The 10076-nt window shown below is 42.3% G+C and overlaps 1 protein-coding gene across 3 annotated transcripts in view; it reads left to right on the top strand.

The window, feature by feature from the left end:
* Window positions 1–558: 558 nt before the first annotated feature.
* Window positions 559–10076, top strand: part of LOC121375728 (cell division cycle protein 123 homolog) — an 11407-nt gene continuing 1889 nt past the window's right edge. The window contains exons 1-4 of one of the 3 annotated variants that reach the window (XM_041503342.1): window positions 559–660; window positions 3161–3442; window positions 3941–4556; window positions 5488–5706. In XM_041503342.1, coding sequence (XP_041359276.1) covers window positions 3161–3442; window positions 3941–4556; window positions 5488–5675 — 1086 coding nt within the window. In that variant the 5' untranslated portion in view covers window positions 559–660 and the 3' untranslated portion in view covers window positions 5676–5706. Of the gene's footprint in view, window positions 661–3160; window positions 3443–3940; window positions 4557–5487; window positions 5779–10076 lie in introns of those variants that run through there. The other 2 variants (XM_041503350.1, XM_041503334.1) reach the window with 2 other exon arrangements.

The raw sequence follows: 10076 nt of genomic DNA, 5'->3' as shown, positions 1-10076 counted from the left end.
ACCAATTCCTGGATATCGAAGTTACAATTTATGATTATAGTCACTAATGAATGCTCAAGACCATTCAAATATGAACTTAATTTTCGTCGCTTTCATAAACCAGCTACAGACAACTCTTATTGCTACAAGGTCTTGATTTGTCAAAAGCAGCGTGTTGCAGATAATGATTCATTATCAGGCGCGAATCCGGGATTTTTTTAATAGAGGAAGCCCCAAAACCCTTGTTGTTTTTTTAAAATAGATTTAATGTGGACGGGATAACGTGTATAATGTAATATATTTTGTTTGAAAAAAAAATAGTGCCATGCCGGGGGGCTGGTAACATGGCTGCCCCATGGGCCTCCTCCTGAATCCGCGCCTGAGTATTACAAAAACGTACTTGGCTTCAAAAGACATTGCATTGTTATATAATGTGCTGGGGTGTAATTAAAATGTTTGTTTTTTCTTTCTTTCTTTATGAACCAAATATAACATTTAACGAATAATCACACTAGTCAATGACAAAAGTGTAAGGCGTGACGCAGAAGCTATTAATAGCTAGCGGTCATACCAGGAAATCCGGTCCGCAAACCCGTAACTCTTTCAGAACGACCAACGTAGCAGGTACACAATATACAATGTACATGTATATGTAGTCATCCAATATCATTCACTTTCAAGGTTAGTTCATATTTCTGTTTATTGTCTATATTTCCGTAATTATTTAAATCAGTGCCTAACTATAGGAGACTGGCCAGTGGTCCATTAGTCCACACTCATAATTTTGCCCAGCAAGAAAAGAGAATAAATTTACAGTTAATAAGATATGAATTCTGTGGATTAAGACCACAGAATTTTCTTTCTAGCATATTTTCCTCCTATCGTCGATGCACCGACCTCTAAGGCGCATTGATTAAGCCGTATATATGTATGTATGTATGTATGTATGTAACTGTGTATGTATGTATGTATGTAAGTAAGTACGTACGTACGTACGTACGTACATACATACGTGTCACGGTGTGTGTGTGTGTTTGTGTGTATGGAGTGTTTTGATGTTGAAAGCAGAAGTGTGTATGTTCACGTGTGTGTACACGCGCGCGCGTATGTGTGTACACGTGTGTGTGCACGTGTGTGGGTGTGTGTACACGTGTGTGTGTGTGTGTGTATGTGTGTGTGTGTGTGTGTACGCGCGCATGTGCCTGTGTCTGTGTCTGTACCAGACCCTGATCTAGTCCGAAGGAACGTAATAAGAAAAGTACTGACTTAACGTGCCCCGTGCACTAACCTTGATCATGACGTCAACAAAATTGATTAATTGCTCCCCTAACTTAGATTACGGGGAACCATTTAATATATTACTATATAGTGACCATATACATTTATTTGCTAAGGGGAGCTACAAATTACTCTCTTTGAACTAGTCTCAGGGGAGTGATGGGGAGCGGGAGTGACGTATCCCCTTAAATGTCAAAGTCTGTGAGTGCGCACGTAGCCAATCTTTGTTATAACAATATCAAACAAAACAACAACCACCAAACTCGGTATGCATTTTTTGTGTACATTAGGCCCCGTATCCATAGATACATTCCTTTGTAAATTTGTGACCTTGTGGCATTGAGACCTCGTGATCAGGCCTTGTATCCTCTGTTTCCATAGCATGTTCCCTGTGGCGCTTGCACTACTGATTTATTCTACGTTCAACAGAACGGAAATCAAGGACATCACAAAAGCTTTTAATGCAAAAATTATTTCGTTTACAACTAAAGGCAATCTAATTAAAATTAGCTCCACTATTATATGTGGATCTAACAGCAGCCCGTTGGAGCTCATGTCCAGTTGACCTTTCATACGACCAATCAAAACCTTACTTGCAAAATCATGCCAGTGATTTGAAAAGCATTTGAAAACATTTGGGATTATGCCGAGGGTATACGAAAAGATTCGGGTTAATTAGGAAGTATGCCGGAAACTAATTGCAATATAATTATTTTATGTAATTCGTTTCAAGACGAAAAAAAAAACCCGTTATGGTATAGCCATAAAATCTGTTTATTCTACTATACAATCCAGAGTTTATTACTGCACTTTTCCCCCTGTTTTGTTGAAATAGACCAACAAGTTCGCCTATTGCATAAATAGTCTCGCCCGATATTTTTAGAATTTGTATGCTCCCGAATAACGCTATAAAAGGCGAAGTGTAATTGGTCGATATTTAAATTGTTATTTATAGATGAAATGTCACCTGGACATGGGTGTCCACGCAATGCTGTTAGATCTACTGGTAGACCCAGAAGAGCTAATTTTAATCAGATTGCAACTAAAGGATGAACCGAACTACTGTTGTTTGTCATGGTAATCCTTATTTTTAGGGTCTCACAGCAGCTCATGTCCTCTCACCTCCTCAATAAATTCAGCTTCACTCGTATTGAGAATAGCTTCACATGACTATCAACACCAAAATGGCTTGTACGCTCTTGTGGCGTATGAAAAAGAATGAGCATTTTCATTCCCTGTGTTCCCGGTCAGTAGGTCACACGTGCCGTGCACAAGGCCACATGTTCCCCAGGTTCAACCTATGGGAATGGCCACTAAGCAAAACAAAGGTTCATTGTCTGTGTGGCGCGTCATAAGGTCACAAGCGAACACGGAACAAGGGAACACACCACAAGGGAACAGTCTATGGATACGGGGCCTTAGACACCGATCACAAAACTCGGTACAAGCACACTTGTTCGTCACCCTGGGGCCAGTTAGGAACTTCGACATACCACCAACACGCGAATAGGCATGCACAAACTTACATATTGTCCTGGTTTAATACATAGATACAGCTTTGCTACAGAACCATAATTAATAATTGCAACCGGCGTAGGTGGTATCGTGGTTAAGCCATCAGACGTTATGCTGGTAGGTACTGGGTTCGCATCCCAGTACCGGCTCCCACCCAGGGCGAGTTTTAACAACTCAATTGGTAGGTGTAAGACCACTATACCATCTTCTCTCTCACTAACCACTAACAACTAACCCACTGTCCTGAACAGACAGCCAGATAGCTGAGGTGTGTGTGCCCAGGACAGTCTGCTAGAATCTTAATTAATTTTGATATAAGCACGAAAATAAGTTTAAATGAAATGAACCATTGCTGATGATGACATTACTATGTGTACATGCTTTCTAGATGAGTTTGGCCGATCAATTAAGAAAGGTACAGTTGAAGTCGCCAAAGGAGCCAATGAAAGACTTCTCTAGTCCTCGCGTGAGCGGTGGCTTCGTCTCCGACACGGAAATCGCCGAATACCAGAACTCCGTTCTTGACGTCAACACGGAACTCTGGCTTGATCTGCTAGCAGATGTGACCTTTCCGACAGAATACTGCGCCATTGAGCGACACGAAGCAAAACTGTTCATCTCGGTATTCGAAAGACTTTACAGAAATCTCGACCCTTCTGGAATTTCTCAGGTGGGTGCCGGGTGAAACTCAATGCGAATTCTGTTCCTTGTGATTCAGGGGCAAAATCATTCCCATGAGTTTTTCAAAATGTTCTAATGCAAATATTTTGGATGCCTTATAGCCGTAGTTTAAAATATGCTGAATTATTGTCCAAAGTTCCTTTCCATTCCTTTTGTTCATTAACTGATATCGCTTTATCACCTTTCTGTCCAGAGTCAGGTCCCTGGTGATAGCAGATACCGGATTGAGATAGACGTTCCCGAACCTCTTGTAGAATATGGGCAGTTAATAGAATTCTTCTCCTCACCTCTTTATCTGATGCCCGATGTGTACAGGCCTAATGAGGTATCGTTTTAAAACAACCAAACAACTAACCAATCAGCCAGTTGCTCAACCAGTCAAGCAATCCATCCATCCATCCACCCACCCATCCATTCATCCATCCATACATACATTGATTGATTGATCACTGATTTAATAATTCATTCATTTATTAATTCATTCCAGGTCGAATGGCGGGAACATCTGTCTCCTGACGAACATGAAATAGTCAAATCCATGACTGACAGACTGTCTAAGACGATGCACAAATTCACAAGCGATGGCGGCTCAGCGTTTGTCAAGACTTCCTCCAGGAGCCCTAAAGACGCCCCCTTAGCCCAGACTCGCTTCAAGGAAATGTATGTAAGTCATTTGGCAGAAGCAGACGACAGCCAGACTACGTCAGAGAACACTAAGATCACGTGCCTCCTCCAAGCAGCCTTCGAAGCGCTGCGAGTGAAATCTGCCGACGAAGTGCTAGACATGATGTTCCGGAGTGAGAGAATTTACCAAGACATGCTGCTAGCTGTTCAGATCGAAGACAGATTCTGTGAAAATTTTGTCATTCGACAGTTCGTGCCAATCGACGTTGACATGGAGTTCCGGGGTTTTGTCTATGGGAAGCAGCTTGTTGCTCTGTCTCAGTACAATTACCTGATACATTCGAAGAGATTGGTTGAGAAACGGTCTCAAATAAGCGATCTCATACGAGACTTCTTCAACACTCAAGTGACATCGAGACTAAAATCTCACAAGACTTTTCCTGATAATTTCGTTATAGACTTTGCTGTTTGTGATGAAGGTAAGTACTTTGATGGTATCGGATTAAAAGAAACAACCCAAAACAACACCAAAACCTTTACGTCCCTGTTATTCTCATAGGTGTTGGAAAAGGAGGGGAGATGACGTGGACACTCACCATTTGATCTCTGAAGCTGGGGAGCGTTACCCTCTCCCCATCCACCCACCCCACCTCCAGTTGCACGCCGAATAAATGAATATTCTGTTGTTTTTCTTCCAGTTATCGAGACAGTTCAAAAGAACATGTCTAGTGGTTCATCACACTGTTAATATCAGGACATAGTTTTAGTATGACCTAATTATTATTGTTACTTGAATTTCACAAGATCTGCCCTCGTTGCCTTTCAGTACCTCAGTTTGGTCCGGGTATATCTCTATATTCTGGCATTAAAATTGTATGGGTATTGCTTCTGAATTTTTCTTACCATTATTATACATTGATTTAGTAAACTGGAGTGACAGTCCTCTTTTAGCGATGCAGGAGGAAGTGGCTGTCCTCCTACAAAGGAGGCACTAGATAGAGATTCATGCCTCCTACCTGTTGCGGATCCTGGTCGGGCTGCTGGTGCTCTCTTGCACGTGCCAGTGCAGGCGGTCCCTTCTCCAAACCACCCCTACTCTTTCCTGTCCTGGACGGATGAGCCGGCCGAGGCCAGCACCTGTGCCCATGAAAGGCGTGCGCTAAACAGCTTGCTTTGGATGTGCACGTTAAGCCCTATGACCTGACCTGACCTGAGATTCATGGCATCACTATTTTGCCAAATACCCCTTCAACTCTGCATTGTGCAGAGATGCGGCCCTGGCCATGTTTTACCGTTTTGTTTTTCAGATTCAGACATATTGAATGTCCCTACTTGTTTTGACCCGAATCCAACACAACACAACCAATACAACTATGATCCTGAATTAAATAATATTCTAACATGTTACAGGTGACAAGATATGGGTGATCGAGATTAATCCGTTCCTCTCGACGACAGATGGCGCTCTCTTCAGCTGGGAGCACGAGCGACGTCTGCTGGAAGGAGAAGAAGGGTTCGTCTTCAGACTTGTGGAGAGAGAGAAACCCGGCGCCACGGCAATGCTACCATTGGGCATTAAAGCTCTTCTGCAGTCATGACGTCACGGGCTTTATAGGTGAACATCTCAGGGTCAATACTTTGTTAGTTTTACGCAAATCGTCTATGAATAAACAGAAATAACGTCTTTATCATTTAAATTTACTATTGTTTGTTCTTTTTTTATTAAACAAAATGTATTTATCTATTTTTTTTCTTATTATTTTTTTTTTTTTATGTTTACTTACATTTCGAGGTATGAAACTGATAATATATTTTGAATTGATAGCCACTTAAACAGGCGCGTGTGCAGGAAATGATGCAGGAAGGGTCTATTTTGTCGTTTACTAAGTTTCTAAGGGGGTTCTGGAAAAGTATCTTTAAGCAGAGGACGTTTCGACCACCCCCACCTCAAACTCTCTTTGTAAATGCGCCTGCCAAAAGTATGCTATCTACTAGATCTAGCTACAGCATTTTTAATTAGTACATTTCATATAGTGTAGACAGCAATCTAAACGAAGCGAATATGATTGTATGCAATGATGACGCATTGAATAAGGTATTATATTGATTTGTTAAATACCTTCTAGGGTATGCATGCTGATGTCGAAAATAATTGCTAACAGACGAGCCACAGTTGACTAATGCTAAATTATTAATATCCATTAATAAATCAACGTAGATAATACACGAATTTTGAACCACGCGATGCTGTAGGTATAAATAAACGTTTGAACAGTCTTGAACTGACCGACAACATTACATGTACATGTATACATGTGGTAATTAATTAAGAGCCGCCTTATTTTGACCGTGTGGCTTATACTTCGCAAACAATTGTGACCATGTCGTGGACACAAAACATCGAAATTAATGCTGTGTACATATGTATACAGAGGATATTGAAAAATATTGATAATAAGTGACACTGTCGTTACATCGGGGCAAGACGTAGCCCAGTGGTAAAGCGCTCGCTTGATACGCGGTAGATTTAGGATCGGCCCCCGTCAGTGGACCCATTGGGCTATTTCTCGCTCCAGCCAGTGCACCACGACTGGTACATCAAAGGCCGTGGTATGAGCTATCCTGTCTATGGGATGGTGCATATAAACTATCCCATGCTCCCATCCCATCGAAAAGAGTAGCCCATGAAGTGGCGATAGCAGGTTTCCTCCCTCAATATCTGTGTGTTGAGTGCTCGCTTGAGGTACATGTGCCACTACATTTTTCCATCAGTAGCAAAGGATCTTTTATGTGTACCATTTCACAGACACGATAGCACACACCACGGCCTTTAATATACCAGTCGTTGTGCACTGGCTGGAACGAGAAATAGCCCAATAGGTTCACCGACTGGGATCGATCCAAGACCGACCGCGCATCAAGCGAGCGTTTTACCACTGGGCTACGTCGCGCCCCGTGGTAATCATCATGAACGCATCTTATTATTAAGTCCGTTGTATTTGTCTATAACTACGACGAAAACATGTATGTGCAAAATTTGCACCAAACAGATGGAACAACTTTTTAGTCTGTGAAAAAGGTCAAAATAGAATATAACATCAGACATAGTTTTAGTCAGTGCTCATCACAATCTAATTAAAATTAGCTCCACTATTACATGTGGATCTAACACCAGCCAGTTGGAGCTCATGTCCACCAATCAAAACCTTACTTGCAGAATCCTGCCAGTGATTTAAAAATAATTTGAAAACATTTCGAATTATCCTGAGGGTATACGACATGTTTCGTTTGATTGATTTGACGTAGTTGGCCGAAACGTATCTCTTGCTGGAGCAGAAGAAATATTATACTAGTAGTGCTCTTCATAAAGGTAGACTGCTAGGAAGCTGAAGTCATCATTTTTGTCACACAGCTTTGTAGTCCATGGTTGACTGGAAGTCCATTCTGTTACGTCTGTTCAGAAGTACGAGCGATCGCGGTCGGTCGCTAGACTGGTTTGCGCCCGACGTTAGATAAATGTGGTGTGATTGAAGATGATGGTGAACTGAACAGTTCAGGCCCTTTTAAAGGCCCGACGGGCAACCTAGGGAGACATACCAACTCCGGCCAGGTCTTAATCGCTGAGCTACTCTTGGCCTACTAATATCCAAATCTAACTCTTTCCATTAGATCGACCGTTCCAAATTACGCCTAACTTCCTTAATAAAAAACGCGCACCCTTTCTCTTTGGACTTAATCCTACGGGACATTCCAAATTCCATAGCACACCCTCCCCCCCCCCCCCCCCCACACACACACACCCCGTTACCGACCACGGTCGGGCTGCTGGTGCTCCCCTGTACCTTCCAGCGCAGGAGGTCCCTCCTCCACCCTCCCCCCACCTTTCCTGTCTTAGACAGAGAAACAGGCCGAGGCCGGTACCTGTGCCAAAGATAGGCGTGCGCTACAACAGCTTGCTCTGAATGTGCACGTTAATCACCAGTTCCAGTTCCAGTTCCAGAAGACGATGGTTCCAGTCAAATAGTTCGCGAACATTCGGCCTTCTGAACACGCCACTGTTTCGTACTTACACTAAGTTTTGGTATGAGCTCAAAGATTCATCTTTTCACAATAATGCGAAAGTCGGGCTACAAACAAGCTGATCATAACTTCATGCACAATACGGATTGTGTCAAGGTCATCGCACTACTTTTATGCTAATAACCTGGTGCTTTGTCAGAGCGGAATTAATGGAGATTACGTGTAACTTAATCATTTAATGCACACTTCGTGCGCGCCAAATCTTATCATTTTCTCTTCTACTCGTCAATAGGCCGATTCATTTACCCGCTAGACAAAGCTATCGGTTTTTCTAACCCATGGGTAAGCAAACATGTGAACATTGATTAAGTTAAGTAGTTAGGTTTTACCATAGGGTACAACAAAAACAGTTAAGATACAAGTACTGGGGGTCATTTCAAAAACAGGAGCAGAATGTAGCTCACATAGAGAAAGAAAAACAATGGTTGTTTACGACACCTCGGTACATTTTTAAAACTTTGCCTTCTTTGTGTCTAACATGATAATTTAGGCACTTAGTTTAGAGCGAGAGAGAGAGAGAGAGAGAGAGAGAGAGAGAGAGAGAGAGAGAGAGAGAGAGAGAGAGAGAGAGAGAGAGTGAGAGAGGAAACCCGTTGCCGCCACATATGATACTCCTACCGAAAAGAAGCATGCAGTCATTTATTTGTAATTTACTATAGTGACCAATAAATGTTTATACCTTTTATTTTGTGTACATACACTAGATAAAAGTTAAAGTTAACGACACAACTAGAGCACATTGATTTATTAATCATCGGCTATTAGATGTCAGACAGTTGGTCATTTTGACATATAATTTTAGAGAGGAAACCGGCCACATTTTGTTCCACTTGTAGCATGGGATCTTTTAAATGCAACATCATAGAGACAGGATAACATATCGCGGCTTTTTATATACCAGTCGTAGTGCACTGGCTGGAAAGAGAAATAGCCCAATAGGCCCACCAAGGATGATCGAGCCTAGACTGACTGCACATGACAACACCAGTTCACGGTATAATTATTCATTTTATCACACTGCCATTTTGTGCCACAAGAGGGTTGCTAATAAAACAGTATTTAAATCTGTTAATATAATACTATTTTCATGCAAGTTAAATGGATCATATTTAACCTTAGAAGTGCCGCTCTTTTTATTCACGTAATAGTACGCCCTGCGTGTGGTGTTGATGCATAGTGCTACCAGTTTTATCAGACTAGAGGCCTGTTGTGGTCTTTATTGGCCAAGGAAATTGATATGTTGTGGAAAAACCTTAAAAAATATTCCCAGAAGAGACTACAACCGATTATTCGCAGGGTCTTCAACAGAACCACAACGTTTAGCATTAGCTCCACCACTGGTGTCTATGTTGGTCCAGACATAACCAGTCAGCTTGTAGGTAGTAGTTTTTGTTCAGAAAGGCCATGCAGGGCTCGTGGTCCTGGGTTGTGACAATCCTTCTACAGATGTCAGTAAACAGGAAGAGTGCATCGTAGATGCAGGGTAGATGCAGTCCCGCAGATAAGTTAAGAAGGATGCATCGTCCTCAGGGTGTATCGTCCTTGGTAGTGGCAGTCCCGTAGACAGTTCAGTGTGTTTTGTTCTGGGTAGTGGCAGTCCTGTAGACAGTTCAGGGTGTATTGTTCTGGGTAGTGGCAGTCCTGTAGACAGTTCAGGGTGTATCGTTCTGGGTAGTGGCAGTCCTGTAGACAGTTTAGGGTAAATCGTTCTGGCTAGTGGCAGTAACGTACAGTTCAGGGTAAATCGTCCTTGGTAGTGGCAGTCCTGTAGACAGTTCAGTGTGTTTTGTTCTGGGTAGTGGCAGTCCTGTAGACAGTTCAGGGTTTATTGTTCTGGGTAGTGGCAGTCCTGTAGACAGTTCAGGGTGTATCGTTCTGGGTAGTGGCAGTCCTGTAGACAGTGCAGGGTGTATCATTCT

This window comes from Gigantopelta aegis, chromosome 1 (genome assembly GCF_016097555.1).
Source record: "Gigantopelta aegis isolate Gae_Host chromosome 1, Gae_host_genome, whole genome shotgun sequence".
Classification (NCBI taxonomy): Eukaryota; Metazoa; Mollusca; class Gastropoda; order Neomphalida; family Peltospiridae; genus Gigantopelta; species Gigantopelta aegis.
This window is presented reverse-complemented; position numbering and strand designations above follow the sequence as displayed.